The sequence below is a fragment of the Euprymna scolopes genome, chromosome 29 (genome assembly GCF_053919585.1).
Source record: "Euprymna scolopes isolate OS-2025 chromosome 29, ASM5391958v1, whole genome shotgun sequence".
Lineage (NCBI taxonomy): Eukaryota > Metazoa > Mollusca > Cephalopoda > Sepiida > Sepiolidae > Euprymna > Euprymna scolopes.
The window spans coordinates 61,897,421-61,916,384 of record NC_136510.1 but is presented as its reverse complement, the minus strand read 5'-3'; the positions used below and the strand labels follow the sequence as shown (position 1 = coordinate 61,916,384).

At 39.3% G+C, this 18,964-nt stretch overlaps 1 protein-coding gene across 9 annotated transcripts in view; it reads left to right on the top strand.

Moving 5' to 3' along the window:
- Window positions 1-18,964, top strand: part of LOC145252666 (cilia- and flagella-associated protein 337-like) — a 482,634-nt gene that overhangs the window by 202,128 nt on the left and 261,542 nt on the right. For all 9 annotated transcript variants that reach the window (XM_080112440.1, XM_080112445.1, XM_080112446.1 and 6 more), the window contains one exon: window positions 15,337-15,399. In XM_080112440.1, the coding sequence (XP_079968566.1) occupies window positions 15,337-15,399 (63 nt within the window). The remainder of the gene's footprint in view (window positions 1-15,336; window positions 15,400-18,964) is intronic.

The following is an 18,964-nucleotide window of genomic DNA, read 5'->3' as shown; positions in this document are numbered from 1 at the left end:
TACAACTGGGGATTTTTTAAAGAGTTCATGGAGGACTTCCAAGTGGACCACATCACAAATTCTGTTAAAGTGTCTCTAATTCTTTTGTTGCAGATGTTTTGTGTGTAGAAGCACAGCTGGGCCTCTTCCAAGACATAACTTAATCACAAGAGGTTAACAGAAGTCTCCGAGCAACAGAGAATATTCCAGTTGCTTACTCAGTGAAGGAACTAAGGTGTTTAACACGAACCCTGGCAACAGAAGTCATGTCTGGCTTCATTAGCAAGCATTCCAAGCTACCGTCAACTGCGAGAGATACAGTTGAAATTTAAACATTTATTCTTTTTTAAATGCTTTTAACGTCAGTCAGAGTGATCTAATCATTATATGACGATCTACGCATATGAGCTAAGTTGACCGACTTATTACAATTGGAAGTGCTCAATGATAAGAAACAAGTTTCTTAAAGGGGCTAACATAATTATTTGCTATAATAATTAAATACCTACAGACATTAGTGTTTCATCCTTTCGGGAATCATCAGCGCAGAGTGTCACGATTAACGTCAGTTGAGAGATTCGAACTCTTCCAAGACATAACTTAATCACAAGAGGTTAACAGAAGAAGTCTCCGAGCAATAGAGACTATTCCAGTTGCTTACTCAATGAAGGAACTAACGTGTTTAACAGTGGTAGCAGAGCAGTGATCAAAAAAAAACAAAATGGCCCAAGCACATGTATTCATCGATAAGGCACCTCCATCTTTTGATAAAGAGAAGGATGATTACCAAAAATGGTTGAAGAAATTTAATATTTGAAAATCAATTACAGATGTCAACAAAAAGAAACATCGTGGATTGCTGATTTTATGCCTAGATGAAGCGACTCAAGATAAAGTCTTAGAAGCACTAGGAAATACTGATATAACTACAGATACAGGTTCAGCTAAAGTTATTTTAGAATTGTCTAAACTCTTTGACAAAAACAAAACTATCAGCGCTTTTGAAGCGTATGAAAATTTTGAACTCTACAAAAGACCGCAGTCTCTTACTATTCCAAATTATATAACAGAATTTGAACTTAGATGGAATAAGGCAAAAACACATGGCATGACTATGTCAACAGATATACTTATCGTTTGCTGAAATCGGCAAACTTACCTCAACATCAAGAACAACTAATGAGAGCCACAGTCACTGAATTAAATTATGATAAGATGTGTGAACAAATGAAAAAAATATTTGGAACTGCCCCTCAAGACTCAAAGTTCAATATCAAAGTAGAAACTGATTTCACAGAAGAACCCACTGTACATGGTACATTTTTTGGTAGAAACTTTCAAAGCAGAAGTAGAGGCCAACGTGGAAGAGGCAGATGGCCTCCACGGAATTTTAAAAGTGACTCTTCTTTCTCTGTTGGTCGTCATCATAAAATAACAGAGAGAAGACATTTCAAAAATCCCCTAGATCAATATGGTCAGGTCACTAGACGTTTCAATTGTGACTCAAAGAATCACTGGGTACAAAACTGTCCAGATAAAATCTCAAGTGTCAGAAATACGTCATACACAACAGAAAGATCCGTTGTTGATGATTGTGATTATCAAGATCATCCTAGTGAGGATACTTATCATGAAATAACCTTGTTTCAGGATGTATTTTCCAGCTCTGAAGATATGAAGGGTCTGGTTGGTGAAGCTATGAATAGTGCTGTTCTTGACTGTGGTGCCACAAAAACAGTTTGTGGACGAGTGTGGTTCTCATGTTATTTAGATTCCTTATCAGAAAATGATAGAAAAAATGTACAATATAAAGATAGCCATAACAAATTCAAGTTTGGTGATGGCAACTGGATTCCTGCTTCGAAGACTGCCTGTATACCGGTCACTATTGGCAAGATTGAAACCGCTATCATCACTGATATTATAGATGCAGACATTCCCCTTTTGCTGGCTCAAGATGAGTTGAAATCTACAAAAGCAAAAATTGATTGTGAAGATGATACCGCTATAATTATGGGACAAAACCTTTTGCTATCTTTAGCTAGTAGTCGTCACTACTGTCTTCCTTTGTCTAAACAAAAGCAAATTCTTGTTCAAGCAAGTAGGAATCCAAAGGTCCAGGTTACACTTTGTAATAAGCACATGTCTTCAAAGGATGCTGTCCTGAAACTGCATCGTTAGTTTTCTCACTGTCCTCCGAGGAAAATCATTGAACTGCTACATAGTGAGGGAAATGATAATCAAGAAATTATTAATGAAATCTATAAGATATTGAAGAATTGTAAGATCTGCAAAGAATATCAAAGAGCCCCTCCAAGACCAATTGTTGGCTTACCCATGGCAACTAGGTTCAATGAGTGTGTAGCTGTGGGCCTCAAACAATTTGGGAAGGTTTATCTGTTGCATCTGGTTGACCATGCTACCAGACTTTCTGGAGGAACAGTAATAAGAAATAAATCTCCATCTACAGTTGTGAGAGAGCTCTTCAAAGTTTGGATTTCAACTTATGGTACTCCCTGTAGTTTACTTACTTACAATGGAGGGGAATTTGCAACTGCAGAAGTTTTAGAGTTCTGCGAACAACTGAACATTAACATAAAAACAACAGCGGCTGAATCTGCCTGGTCAAATGGCTTAGTAGAAAGACACAATCGTATCATGGGGGAAATGATTCGGAAAACAGTTGCTGATTCTGACTGTTCACTTGAATTTGCTGTTATGTGGTGTCTCTGTGCAAAGAACAGTCTGATAAATGTTCATGGTTTCAGCCCATTCCAGCTTGTTTTTTCTCGGAATACTACACTACCGTCTCTATTAACTAATAAACCCCCTGCACTGAACCCAGAGGTTTCCAGTGATATCATTAGAGAGAATTTAAATGCATTGCATTCAGCTCAGAAAGCATTTATTGCTACGGAAAATTCAGAAAAACTGAAGAGAGCGCATAGACACAATGTTAGAACTTCAGGAGACATCAAGTTCTTCACTGGTGACATTGTATATTATAAACGTTTGGACAGAAGGAGGTGGAGGAGGCCGGCTACTGTTTTGGGTCAGGATGGTCAGCAAATTTTGGTGAAACATGGTAGCACATATGTCAGAGTACATCCTTCTCACCTTCGACTAGAAAAGCCCACAAAATCGGTGATAAGCAGAGTGAACTCGGCAACTTTGAAACATGAATCTACTACAGATGAACAATCTAAAGACTCTCATTTTCAGGTAACAGAAAATAAAACATCATTTGAAGATATATCAGACGATGATTCACTGAGTGACAGCAATAGTGAAGAAAGTTGTGGAAGCCTTTCCTAGTCTCACACAAAAACATGCGTTCACATCTCAAGCTTGTCATATACATACGCACACATAAACATACGTGCGCACGTCCACACATGTACATATATTCACGTTTGCGTGTATACACTCACATTCACGTGTATACACACACATGCTAACGTGCACACATGTACGCACACATACACGCACATATACGCACACATGGACTACGTCACTTCCCTTTCAAAGGAAATCCACACATGCGCAAAAGACCACCGAAAACAAATATGAAAGCAAGAGCAATAAGCTGCTTCCTCCTTTTTCGACTTAGCTCTTGAGCTGAGTGGTCGTCGGACCATTCGCCCCCCTTTCGGGGCGCCCGTGCGCGTCACGTCCCCTGCTACTATGTATGGGGCAAAAAGCTAACAGACAGTACGTACACCTTACCCGTTTTCTATCTCCATGGCCTGGATTAACTTTTTCTCATTTTTTCTCTCTCTCTATACTACAATAGACTTTCCTTCTCACCACTAAGCAGCAAGAGACGAACGCGGACATGAACACGTGTTGTACCCTTTTCTTTCATGTGTTTCTTCACAAAATAAATCCTAGTTCGTTTAATTCAATTTAACACGTACTTCGTCTCTTTCTCAATTCAATTCATTTTCCCTATTTTGCACCACCACTACAAATTGGTGACACCCGATCGTGAGATGAACACGCATTTCCTTCTATACCCTAGACCGCTACAAAGTAAACAGTGTGTCAATAATAATACTGCTCCAGCAGCAAGCATCAACAAAAATGAAAGCTCTGGCACTAATCTACAACTCCAAGATAGATCATTAAAAGGTGCTGTGAACAAAACAATGACTACCACCTCTCCACCACTTAAGAAGAATATGGAATTAAACATCAAAAAGAATAATTCTGAGTCGTGGGAAGCTATAAAATTAGTATCACGATCTGGAAAAATAAGTGGAAAATATGGAAATGAGTGGAATGCTATAAACAAGGATGGTTAGACTTCGGTTATTGACTTTGATAGGAACATTCAAGATTGGAAAATGGATGTCACAGAAGAACTTAAGTCAAAAGAGGAGGTTGGTAATGAAATTGGTGATGAAATCTTAATGTGCTATACTTATATTACTGAAGCTAAAGAAGAAATTCTATCAGCAAAACAGAAAGAACTAGACAGTTGGAAATCAAATAACGTTTACGACGAAGTTGATAATACAGGTCAAAACCTTATATCAGTAAAATGGATTTTAAAAACAAAAATTATAGATGGCAAACACCTTGTTAAAGCATGGTTAGTCACTAGGGGCTTTGAAGAAAATGCCACCTTTAGAACAGACAGCCCTACCTGCCTAAAGGTGAGTGTAAGAGTTGCATTATGTATCATTTCTTCTAAGGGTTGGAAATTGCATTCCCTTGATTACAAAACTGCCTTCCTTCAGAATCAAAAGCTTGAAAGAAAGATCTTTGTTCAACCACCTAAAGAAGCAAAAACATCCAAAGTTTGGCGCTTGAACAAGTCTGTGTATGGTCTTCAAGATGCACCTCGCGAGTGGTACCTTACCTTAAAAAGAGCTGTTCTTGACATTGGATGTAGGAAGAGTTTGGTTGATCCTGGTGTGTTCTTCTGGCATAATAATGACAATCTGGAAGGAATATTAGTCACTTATGTAGATGATCAGCTGTGGGGTGGTACACAGCAATTTGAAAAGGAAGTTATTGAAAAGCTGAGGTCGTTGTTTGTGGTGGGTGTTGAAAACACTAGTGCCTTTATGTATGTTGGAATAGAGTTAACTCAGTATGCTGATAAGTCAATCTGTATCAGTCAGAATAAGTATAGCCAAAGTAACGTGTCAAAAGCGCATGTGCATGTTTAAGCAAGTCAGATTTCTATTCACAAAGATTGTACCTGAAGATTGTCTGCTCCATATAAAATCCTCCACATCAGTAGCAGCTATTAATTAACCTGTACGGTTGCAGGTTTTTATACCTAACACCAAGAGCAGCTAGGTTCAGTGGTTGCATCCAAAGTCGGAAGGTTTGGCTCAGAACCCACAAGAGAATAATGCAGAAGCAACATTGTCACTTTCACTCTAGCGATTTGCACTTTCACGTCTGCTCATCACGTGTAAAGGAAGAAGTCTACCAGAGAACGACTGATTCTTCGACTTCGATTTTTACCAGAGCTCTGTTAGCCGAGTTGCAGCCTTAATACAACTTAGTATCAAATCTATCTCCTACGAACCAGAGTTCCAGATGCCAAAACTACCATGTTGCCACTCATTTGGCATAGAATGTAATTCTTGTTCATTTATATATTTATTTATATAACAATGCCATTGATTATAGCAATGACTGCCTGCTTCATTGCATTTTACTCTGCTGACATGTGGATCAAGGACTTTCATCAACAACTAAATCGCTATCTTTGCCTTCTGTCTTTCCACAACAATGCCTTGGATAGTGTAGGTACGCAGATCTGAGGGAGAGCTCATCCACAACATCTGTTGTTGAGGAGACAGGATGGTCTGCTTGTGTTATAGAGGATCCTGTCCCCATGTGCATGGTGAATTTATTGGATGGTAGAAGGATTTAAAAGCAAACGTTTGCATAATGATGACGAGAACATACCGGTATAAATCAGTGAAAGAATGCAGATTTATTCACATAAATTTACATGAGAAATATTAAGAAAGAGATAGAAAGAATAAGAGTTCGTTATCTGCGATTGATAATAGGCTGACGAGTTAGTCAGGACTGCGGTTGGTGGCATCGGCTGGGAATTTCCATTCCCACAATACTCCCTTCCTAGTTAGCTGGAAGCTAGAGAAAAGAAAAGATAATTGGAGAAAAAAATGCATGTGTCCACTGTATAGAGAACGAGAAAGAATTTTTTATTTATTAAGTATCAAGGTGAAAAAGGAGTTGCGGCGTTAAAGGATATCAGGCAGAAATGTGTTCAAAACTTATACACCTGTGGGATGGTCACAGGAACGACATTGTGAGTTATGGAGTGCGAGTGTTGCGGTCATAGACTGTATTGCCGCGGAGTCTATGAAGCGTCCGCAAGGGTCAGCACGGTGGATTGAAGTTGGTTTGCGAATGCGTCGACTACATGCTTACGGTCACAAGTGGGTCTGCGAGGAAATTGGTCCATCCATAGAGAGCTGTGTCAACGTTGTTCAGGTGATCGACATACTCAGTGGGTCAGTATGGTCTGAACGTCCAGGGATGAGTGTCTTAGTGTGCGTGATGCAGCTTACTCATGTTGGCTGGGGAACTTCAGTGAAGTGAGATGAGGTGAGTCGTTGTGAAATCCAGAAGTGTACAATGTTTGGTGAACATCTTTGAGTTGGGTGTCGTGTCTGTGGCTAGAAAAGGTTGATATTCTGTAAAGTGTTGCTGGAAAGGTTGATATGCCGTGGAGAGGCTTGTTGCGCCATAACATGTTGCTGAAAAGGCTTGTTGTCGCTTTTTCCTTTCCATAATTTGGGAAAACTGGAGTTGAAATAGCGTGAGAGTTGCTATTTGAGTTTTTTAGTGGGCTTGTTGCTGCACGTTCTCCATGATGAAATTGTGGTCGGAATTTGTCCTCTTTAAGCTATCGACTCCAAGCTAAGTCGAGCCCTACAGTCCCAAAAGCTAAGAAACTTTTCTTTTCATAACTTTTGTAGCCTACTAATGTAAAAACACTAACATGTTTAGTTTTTTATTTTTTTATTTTATTTTATTTTTTTATTTTTTTTCTCTTTTTCCTTACCACAGGTTTGACTTTAATTCTGAATATTTGTCTTGTTTTCTTATCTTTCTCCTAAATCCTTTTTGTCAAAAATACTATTATTAACCAAAAATTTTTCTTATATTTAAAACGAGATAAAAAAAAGTCTCCCATGAAATGGAACATTTCCCAAATTATATTTGCATATTATCTGAACTCAAAAACATGCGGCTTTTTTCTTTTTTTTTTTTTTTTGTCTTCTCCTAAAGTATGCATTACTTCTAGCTAAAGTTAATACATAACCCTAAAGGTATTACTTCTTAACCAGCTTTTTAAACGAGTTAAAAATAACCAGACTTTTTTAATTTGATAAAAGTTCCATTATAGCATATTTATTATGGGGTGGAGCTGGAACAGTTTAACATCCTAGATCGACCTAGATAAAGACAAAAAGTATCCATGCATTAACATGGGAGGGGAGACTATCTTCAAGTACTATCCTAGTCCGTGAATGGGGTAATGGACTTACTAAGTAGATATTAATAAGTCTTTCTCACCTTTTTTTTTTTTTTTCTTATTTTATTTATTTATTTATTTTTTTCAATGGAGAGTAGATAATGCATGTGGATGTGTTATCGGCAGCTCCAGTAACTCTCGCTTTTCCTGTTTTGTCCTTCAGTCCTCATTTCCAATGAGTGATTTTTCTGACAAAGGGTGACGAAAAAGCTGCTTTCTAGGTCGGTAGTACTTTGTAAAGAGTAGCCTGAGATATCGGAAATTTTCTGTTTCTATATCTATCCTTGTGGTCATGTAACTAGTAAGGGTGCTGGAGGTAAACGTTTCATCTGGGCTGACGTTATCCGCCTGATAGTCAGGGACCCGAACCTTGGATTAACCACTAAGGAGGCTGTCCTATCAGCAGGTGCAAAGTACCGGGGCTGCTGTATTGCCATTTGGTGAATGGATTCTGGACCATACAGTAGTTTCTGGTAGAGCCTCTTAATGCCATACTAGTGGGTAATTGTTACGGCTTTACCTTATCATGTGCCACAAAACAAAAAAAAAATCTTGTCTTTTTCTCGCTTATTTTCCCTCTCTGTCCTGCTCCAACCAAGTCTACCGACCTGCTCCACAAACCCCAAAACCTCAAAAATTATGACAAATCTCCAAAAAAGAAACACGAATAAACATAGAAATCCATCCACCAACGTAGACCCCTACTACCAGGTCTCCTTCTCCAACATCAGAGGTCTACGTTCCAACCTTCCAGAGGTTGAAACACAATTACAGGAGATGAAACCGGACATATTCTTTCTAAGTGAAACTGGCATAGGGCCAACCACTTCTCTAGACGAATTCATAATTAAAGGATACTCTAACTTAACATCTAAATCTGACCCCCAAGATCGCCATGGGCATGAAATATGTGCCTACATCAAAGATGGCTTTCCATGTGGTAGGGATATCTCCAGAGAAGACCCTAATTTACCTTACATGTGCTTCCGGGTTGCACTAGCTTACACTACTGCATTTATATTTGTCCTCTATCGCCCCCACAACAGTGGGGTTCTATCTTTAAGAGCATATCTGAGAAAATTGACCATATTCTGTCTGCTCATACTTTGGCTAACATTCACATCTGCGGTGACTTCAATGTCCATAATGTGGAATGGCTGACTCACTCAAATAAGACAGATGATGAGGGGAGGTTCTGTCATGACTTTGCCATTGGCTATGACCTCACTCAGATTGTTCACGAACCCACCCGTGTGCCCGATACACCCGGTCAATATGCAAGCCTTCTAGACCTTTTTCTCATAACATCCCCTGAGCTGTGTTCATGTTCCATTTTATCTCCTCTGGGATCCTTTGACCACTCCATTGTAACAGTTAAGATAAAAATGAAATGTAATAAGTTTTCAGACGTACCTCTCCACCGCACTGTATATCGATACTCTATGGCTGACTGGAACAGCTTCCGTACATATCTGACCTACCTCTGCATTTCATGTTTAAAAAGGATGTGTCCTCTATAGTATCAGACCTGACCGAATGGTTAATTGTAAGCATAGATCGATTCATACCATCCAAAAAATTCCAACAAAAACCTAACAGCCAGCCATGGTTCTCCCCTGAATGTGCTGCTGCCATCGCGCAGAGAAATCACTTTTTCCATAGCTACCTGTTTCGTCGGGTCCCTGTAATTTCTATGCCCCCACGTGGTGACTGCTGCTACTACATTTTAGAGCGGGAAGGAAAGAACCAGAAACGCGTCCGTTCACATCAAATACTTTATCTAAACTCCCCCTGATATTAACCAAGGGCAAGTAACTCTTTATTATTACACATCTCCGTTTGTTGAGATCCTTTTTTTTTCCCCCTTCTTTATTTACAAACAGTTTTAACCTTTATTTACAAACAGTTTTAACCTTTATTTACAAACGGTAACATTTATTATCTTTGCAAACAGTCTTTCAAGTAGTTCGGTTTTTTTGATAATCGTCCTCTGCTTGATATAGTTGTCTCCTGTTTTTGTTTAACTTCACTTCTTCTGGAGGAGTTGTCTACGTTTTCCAAAATAGGTAGTAAATGTTTTCTGTTCCTTTTTAGACTTTCTCCAGAGTTCAACTTTACTGTATATGTCCTATTTTTCTTATTTGTTGCTGTGACTATACCAGTATTCCTGCACATTTTCTCTTCATCCGTTTTCTCTCGGATTCTGTCTCCCACTCTTAGTGGTTTCAAGTCTTTACTTCCATGTCTTTTGTCGTAATTTATTTTACTTTTTGTTTTGTAAACCCCATCTCTCTCTTTTACTTTTCGTAAATTTGGCCATTTGGGTTTTAATTTATTTGGATGACTGGGTAAAGTTGTTTTAATTTTTCTACCCATCAAGAGTTCTGCTGGGCTAACTCCTGTAGCAGTTATTGGTAAGCCATTAATGCGAGAAATATGTCTGGCTGTCGTAATATTCTTTTCGCAATTTTCACTGCGCTTTCGGCAGCTCCATTTGCCTGAGGGAAATGCGGACTCACTGTGGTGTGTGTGAATCCATATTGTTTTGCAAATTCTTTGAAATATGTGCTTGTGAACTGTCCTCCATTATCACTTACGATCTCCTCAGGTATTCCCCATCGAGCAAATATTTCTCGTAATTTCCCAATTATCGTTTTGCTGGTTAGTGGATTTAATCTCGTGATTTCCAAGTAACGGGAGAAATAGTCTGTTACGACTAAGTAATATTCTCCCTCCAATTTTAGGATGTCTGTCCCCAATTTCTGCCACGGCCTAGTTGGTTTCAATGTTTCATTGAGATTTGTAGCACGATGACTATTGCAAAAATCACATTGTCTAATGAGATCTTCTATTTCTTGTGATATTCTCGGCCACCATACTGACATTTTGGCTCGTTCTCGGCATTTGTTTAACCCCAGATGTGCTGTAGGTATTGCTTGTAATATTTCTGCTCTGAGATTTTGTGGAACCACTATTCGATCTTGATAAAATAAAATTTCCTGATGAACTGATAGATCATTCCTAAAGTTAAAGTAAGGTTTAACTCCCTTGTTTAATCTATCCTCCTTGCTCGGCCAACCATTTGATGTTAAATGGATAATCTCCTATAGTTTTGAATCCTTAGATGTAGCATTCCTAATTTCTTTTAATTTTCTATCAGTAGCTGATCTGGTCTTTATGATAGTGTCTATATACATTTCTACATCTTTCTCCGTGGTGCTTTCTGCTTTTTCGGTTGGACTTCTAGACAGTGCATCTGATACCAGCAAAAGTTTCCCAGGAACATACTCTGCTTGTATCTCCTAAGTCTCATCAACAGTCTTTGACATCTCAAAGGAGTGTTATTCAGATCCTGAGTATTTATCAACGGTACCAAAGGTTTATGATCCGTTAGAAGACAAAACTGATCTAGTCCCGCGATGTATCTGTCAAATTTCTCACAGGCCCATACGCTCGCTAAACATTCTTTTTCAATTTGAGCATAGTTTTGTTCTGTTTGTGTCAGCGTACGAGAGGCATAAGCTATGACTCTCAATATTTTATTTTCTTCTTGGAAAATGGCAGCGCCAAGTCCATAGCTGCTCGCATCCACACTAATCGTGATGGGCTTTTTTGGATCATAATAAGTCAATATCGATGCCTGTGTCAATAGTTCTTTAACGCTTTGGAATGACTTTTCTTGAGGTTCATTCCAAGCCCAAACCGTATCTTTTTTCAATAATTCCAGCATTGGTTGTAATGCCGCTGCTAAGTTAGGCACGAATTTCCCTAGATACTGACTCATTCCCAAAAATCTTCTGAGCTCTGTGACTGATGTAGGGGCAGAAAACTTTTTTATCACTTCTAACCGTTCTTCAGTGGGTTGTATCCCCTTAGCTGATATGCTGTGTCCAAAGTATTTTATAATGCTTTTCCTGAATTCGCACTTCTCTTTGTTTAATTTTATTCCTGCTTGCTCGATTATTTTTAGTGCTACAGTAAGCCTTCTATCATGTTCCTCCATCGTTTTCCCATGAATTAATATGTCATCTATTATGACGTGAACACCTTTCACATTTTCTAGAAGCTTGGACATTTTCCGTGGAAAAATTTCTGGTGCTGATGATATTCCAAAGGGCAATCTTTTAAAACAATATCTCCCAAATGGGGTTATGAAAGTCGTAAGCAACCGACTCTCTTTTGCCAATGGAATTTGGTGAAACCCACTGGCTGCGTCCAGTTTTGAAAATATCACTGAGCCTTTCAATTTGGGTGATATATCCTCCAAATTTGGCAGCATATAATATTCGCGTTTTACTGCTGAATTAATTTTTTTAGATCGACACACAACCGTACTTCTCCGTTTTGTTTTCTTACCGGAACGATTGGACTGTACCAATCCGTTGGTTGTGTGACTTTCTCGATCACACCATCGTCCTCTAAACGTCGAAGTTCCTTCTTTACTTTTGGCATAATGGGAAATGCTATCCGTCTAGCCGTCGGGGTACAATACGGTTTCACACCGTCTTGTAATGCTATTTCCACTGGATCTGTTTTCATGACTCCAGTTACCTCCCCTTTGTTTACATTTGACACGAATTTAACCAAATTCATTTGATACGCTGTTTCTCTTGATAGCAAGTTGTCTGTACTGCTATCAATAACATGTATTTCGAATGAGTATCTGCTATCCTTATGTCTCGTATCAACCGTAAACTTCCCTATACAGTTCAATATACCTCCGGGGCTTTTGTATATGCCATATGCTGGTTTCAAAACAGGGTTTTTTCTCAAGCTATGAAACGTTTTGTAACTGATAACATTTATGTCTGCTCCGGTGTCGATTTTAAAAATTAAATTATTTTCACATACCTTTAACCGCACGTGCCATGGGTCTATTGCATTTTCTCTGAATTCTTTTCTTTTATAAATAGCCCCAAGAAAGTATTCCTCTCTCGTATGTTTTTTCCACTTGTCTGACATTATGGGCTTTGAATCTGCAACATATCGCGAAGTGATTTATTTTGTCACAGTTTCGACATCGTTTTCCGTTCGCTGGACAATAATCTTGCCGTTTGTGTGTTTTGTTACATTTTCCACATCTCTGTTGCTGTGTTTCTTTTTGTGGATAATTTTGTTTCCATTCGTTTTGTTTTACTGCGTTGACCGATTTTTCCTTCATTTCAGCCATTTGCTGTCTCACTTGTTCGTAGCTGCGTGCTATTTCTATAGCCTTTTCCAAGCTTAGGTCGTCTCTAAGTTGTAGTTTTTCGGATAGCTCTCCACTTCTTAACCCGATGATCAGCCTGTCTCTTATTTGGTCATTTTTGTGTGGAAAATCACAGTTTTCCGATAGTTCGTGAAGTCCCCGAATAAATTGTTCAATCGATTCGCCTTCCTTTTGTGTTCTGAGGTGAAATTTTGCGCGCTCGTGTATAATATTTTTTTTTCGGCATGAAGTGGCCTTCAAATTTGTTCAGTATCACATCGAAAATCTTTTCATCTTCCTTTTTCTTGAAAGAGAACGACTTACATATCTGTTCGGCGTCCGGTCCCATACAATACACAAGCGTGCTAATTTGTGTATCAGGCGACTCTTCATATAATTTTGTCGCACTCCGAAAACGTTGAAATCGCTCTCGCCATGTCCTCCACTGGTTCAGTTGCGTAAAGTCAAAACGCTCTGGGGGCTGAAGTCTAAACATATTTCTTTTTGAAATAGTTGGCGTTAATCCTTTTTTTTTCTCTCGTTATAAGGTTTCCTTACCCAAAGAAAAAAATTTATCCCAATCTGACAACATGTTTCGTCGGGTCCCTGTAATTTTTATGCCCCCATGTGGTGACTGCTGCTACTACATTTTAGAGCGGGAAGGAAAGAACCAGAAACGCGTTCGTTCACATCAAATACTTTATTTAGACTCCCCCTGATATTAACCAAGGGCAAGTAACTCTTTATTATTACACACTACCAACGTAATAGATGTACTGAGTCTAAAGCTGCTTTCTAGACTGCCGGCAACCACTGTAAAAGAGTAATAAAACATGCAAGAGAGCTATATGCTCAGTCTGTTAAATCCAAAGTGGCTGAGCAGCGGCTTGGTTCCCACCAGTTCTGGCAAATAGCAAACAGGATCTTGAACAGAAGCGTGTGTTCTATCCCAACTATCATCAATGGACCTGAGGTCATCTCGTCAGCATCAGACAAGGCCAGACTATTTGCCAAGAACTTTGCAGCTAATTCTACCCTATGCGACAATGACCATCAACTCCCCGTATTTCCTCCTATAACAGACAACACTATGCAACATACAAATATCTGTGCGTGAGGTCACCAAGCTAATCAAGAACCTTGATTCCAGTAAAGCAACTGGCCCTGACGGCATTCCAGTTATAGTGCTGAAAAAGCTCCAACCAGAACTTGCCCCCATACTTACAAAACTGTTTAAGTGCTGCCTTAAGGAGAAGTGCTTTCCAACTCCCTGGAAAACCTCATCAGTATGCCCTGTATTTAAGAATTCAGGTGAAAAGTCATCTCCCTCTCAGTACAAACCAATAAGTCTCCTCTGTGTCATGAGTAAGTTGTTGGAATCCATATTAAATAAAGAAGTAGTCAACCACCTCAACAGAAACAACCTGTTTAGTGACATGCAATATGGTTTCCACTCTGCAAGATCTACAGCAGATGTGCTAACGGTTATATCTCATAGGATTAGTGAATCTCTTGACAAAGGTTTCCTTTCCAGGGCAATTGCACTTGATATATCAAAGGCCTTCGATAAGGTATGGCATAAGGGCCTACTTCACAAGATTCCCAGCTACGGTATTACTGGAAATGTTTTCTCAATCATTATATCATTTCTCTCTAATAGGTTCATAAGAGTAGTGGTTGATGGGCAGAAATCAGAGGCCCACAGTATTAATGCTGGAGTCCCTCAGGGGTCTATCCTGGGCCCAACTCTCTTCCTGATCTACATCAATGATCTCCCAAAACACATACTTAAATCATTCGTTGATATCTATGCTGATGACACGACAATCTATGGCAACACATCAAAGGCCGTAAATGACAAAGTTCTCTCTAATTCACTCTCCTCTGATCTTGAGTATGTGGTACAATGGGGGAAGAGGTGGCTGGTCACTTTTAATTTATCCAAAACCAAGCTTCTATCTTTACATCATCAACGCTCTGATCCCCATCTGGCATCAATTGAAATGGATGGCTCTCGTCTTGGGGAGGCTCCATGTTTTGACAAGCTTCTGGGTTTGACCTTTACTCCTGATCTGAAATGGAACACGTACATCAAATCTGTTGCCAGGGACGCATTCCTCGCATAAGAAATACTTGAACCAGATATACAAACGCACTTCAAACGAGTTAAGTGAAACTCCACTAGAAAAAATAGATGTTGGGCCTACTGTATGACGCATTTGACCTGAAACTCCCTTAAACTAGTACGAAATACATCGTTCTAGCAGAAAAAGGGAACTGACGGATCCCTTGGAGGTCAACCCGAGAAAGCAAAACTATATTTCGGGGAAGTAACTCTTCGGATGTGGAGGGTGTTCTGGGGTAGTTGACACCTCTATATTCATGATATGGACGCGTTTAGAACTATGTAAGCCAGACATTTCTGCTCTCGAGGGAAGAGCACACATGTGTGGGTGTGTTGTGTTGTCCTATGTGTGTGTGTGTGTGTGTGTGTGTGTGTGTGTGTGTGTGTGTGTGTGTGTGTGTGTGTGTTTTATGTGTGTGAACTATACGATATTAACATTTTTATTGAAAATTTGATTGATTTCTGATTTATTGATTGATTGATTCTAACTGACAATTCTATATTTTACAGCAAGAAGTGACCACAAAAATTCTGGCTCTTGATAATCCTCTACGTTATTTAACTATCAGTAAGGTAAGTGGCACTTTTACAAAAGAAACAGATAATACTAAACACAGATTCTAATAGGTTTGGTCGTAAAAGGTTTTAAAATTCTTATGTATTTTTTTATTTTATGAGATAGTAAAAAATTACGTGTAAGTGTAATAGTCACAAATAAAACAAAAGGTTTTTCTCTCATGAATCAATGCTGTTTGAATTGGACACACACTGGGCAATCAGTATGTAGAGCACATTGATTCCGTCTGTTCCCTAAAGAACGTCTTCATGCGGTCGATCAGCAGAGAGAACCCAGCAAACATCTTTCTCTTTCTTTCCTGCACTGGACACTCCAGCATAGACGATCTTCGCTGAAGATAACTGCTATCCGACCTGCGTCACCGAAAGAACTTTCTACTCTTCCTTTTTCTCACTTAGACACAGCTTTCTGTCGTCAAAATAAACCTTTCGTTGTTTTGTTTTAAAAGAGGTTATTTTTTTTTTCATTCCGTGCTTTGACTACTAATTAATTTATAGGGAGGCAAACTCGCATCCCTAAAAGAGTAATACACTGTGTGAAGTGCGGATAGAAACTAATCTACTAGATAGTGTGTTATGTCACGACCTTCATTACGTAGGCCCGTTCGATCAAACATAATGTGCAATCAAAACATTCTAAAACGTTGTAGATAGTGATTAATAGCTTTTTATAAAATGTTTTCTAAAAATTTATAAATTGCATTTAAAAATAAAAGAAAACAATATGGCCAGTATAAACTGGAATTGATCTTTATTCAATACTAGACTACCCTGGCCCGTTCGGTCAGTATATGTTATAGCTAACTATGTAACTATGGAAAAATTGTGGATGCGTTATCGGCAGCTCCTGTTACTCTCGCTTCTTCTTATTTGTCCCTCAGTCCTCATTTTTTTAAATGAGTGATTTTTGGGACAAAGGGAGAAGAAAAAGCTGTTTTCTAGGTTGGCAGTATTTTTGCGAACAGTTGGCTGAGATGGCGGAAATTTTCTGTTTCTATGTCTATCCTTGTAGCCATGTCACTAGTAAGGGTGCTGGAGGTAAACGTTTTGTCTGGGCTGACGTTATCCGCCTGATAGTCAGGGACCCGAACCTTGGATTAACCACTAAGGAGGCTGTCCTATCAGCAGGTGAAAAGTACTGGGGCTGCTGTATTGCCATTTGGTGAATGGATTCTGGACCATGCAGTAGCTTCTGGTGGGGCCTCTCGATGCCATACTAGTGGGTAATTGTTACGGCTTTAACTTATCATTAGCTACAAATAAAAAAAAAAAATTCTTCGTTTCTTTTTCTCTCTTAATTTCCCCTCTCTGTCCTGCTCTAAGTAAATCTGTCGACCTAGTCCACAAATTCCAAAATTTCATCATGACAAGTTTCAAGAAAAAATACACGATTAAACCCGGTTCTCCAACTTCCAACGTAGACCCCTACTACCATGTCTCCTTCTCCAACATCAGGGGTCTTCGTTCTAACCTTCCAGAGGTTGAAACCCAATTACAGGAGACTAAACCAGACCTTTTATTTTTAAGTGAAACTGGCATTGGACAGGCTATTTCCCTAGATGAGTTTGCAATTTCAGGATACTCTAACTTAACTTCTAAATCTGACCCCCAAGATCGCCATGGGCATGGAATATGTGCCTATATTAAAGATAGCTTTCCATGTGGGAGGGACATCTCCAGGGAAGATCCTAACTTACCCTATATGTGCTTCCGGGTTGCTTTAGCTCACACTACTGCATTTATATTTACTCTCTATCGCCCCCACAACAGCGGAGTTACTATCTTTCAAAGCATATCTGAGAAAATTGACCAAGTCCTTTCTACTTATCCTTCAGCTAACATTCACGTATGTGGAGACTTCAATGTTCACAACGTCGAATGGTTGACCCACTCAAACAAGACCGATGATGAGGGGAGGTTCTGTCATGATTTCTCCATTGCCTATGACCTCACTCAGATTGTTCAGGAACCTACCCGTGTGCCCGATAATGACGGCCAGTATGCAAGCCTACTAGACCTTTTTCTCACAACTTGCCCTGAACTATGTTCAGTTTCTGTTCTGTCGCCTCTTGGATCTTCCGACCACTCTGTTGTATCAATTAAGATAAAAATGAAATGTAATAAGTCCCCAGCCGTACCTCTTCATCGTACAGTATATCGATACACTAAGGCTGACTGGGATAGCTTCCGTACATTTATATCTGATCTACCTCTGCATTCCATGTTTAAAAAGGATGTGTCCTCTATAGTATTAGACCTAACTGAATGGTTAATTGTAGGTATTGACCATTTCATACCCTCTAAAAAGTTTCAGCAAAAACCTAACAGCCAGCCATGGTTCTCTCCAGAATGTGCTGCTGCCATTGCGCACAGAAATCACTTTTTCCACTGCTTCAAACGTAATAGATGTATGGAAACTAAAGCCGTTTTCAGGACTGCCAGCAACCATTGTAAGAAAGTAATAAGGAATGCAAGAGTGTTGTATGCTCAATCTGTTAAGTCCAAAGTAGCTCAGCAGAGGCTTGGTTCCCACCAGTTTTGGCAAATAGCAAACAGAATCCTGAATAGAAGCGTGTGCTCCATCCCAACTATTATCAATGGACCTGAGGTAATCTCGTCAGCATCAGACAAAGCCAAACTCTTTGTCAAGAACTTTGCAGCAAATTCTACCCTTTGCGACCAAGACCGCCAACCTCCAATATTTCCTCCTGTATCAGAAAACACGCTATGTGATATACGTATATCTGTACGTGATGTTGCGAAGCTAATCAAAAACCTTGATTCGAGTAAAGCAACTGGCCCTGATGGTATTCCAATTATAGTACTAAAAAAACTTCAACCTGAATTAGCGCCCATACTTACAAAACTGTTTAAACGTTGTCTTAAGGAGAATAGTTTCCCATCTCCCTGGAAAATCTCATCAGTATGCCCTGTATTTAAGAATTCAGGTGATCGCTCATCCCCCTCTCAGTACAGGCCAATAAGTCTCCTGTGCGTCATGAGTAAGTTGCTAGAATCTGTGTTAAATACAGAAGTAATCAAACATCTCAACAAAAATAACCTTCTTAGTGACACTCAATATGGTTTCCGTTCTGCTAGATCTACAGCAGATGTCCTTACAGTTATATCGCATAGGATTAGCAAATCTCTCGACGGTGGCAATCTTTCTAGGGCAATTGCTCTTGACATATCTAAAGCCTTTGATGGGGTATGGCATAAAGGTTTACTTCATAAGATCGCTAGCTATGGTATAGCTGGAAAAGTCTTCTCAATTATTAAATCATTTCTTTCTGATAGGTTCATAAGAGTAGTAGTTGAGGGGCAAAAATCAGAAGCTCACAGTATTAATGCCGGTGTCCCTCAGGGATCCATCCTGGGCCCAACTCTTTTCCTGATCTACATTAATGATCTTCCAAATCATATCCTTACATCATTTGTAGACATTTATGCTGACGACACTACCATTTATGGTACCACATCTAAGACAGTAAACGACCAAGTTCTCTCCAATTCTCTCTCCTCTGATCTTGAGCACGTAGTACAATGGGGAAAGGAGTGGCTG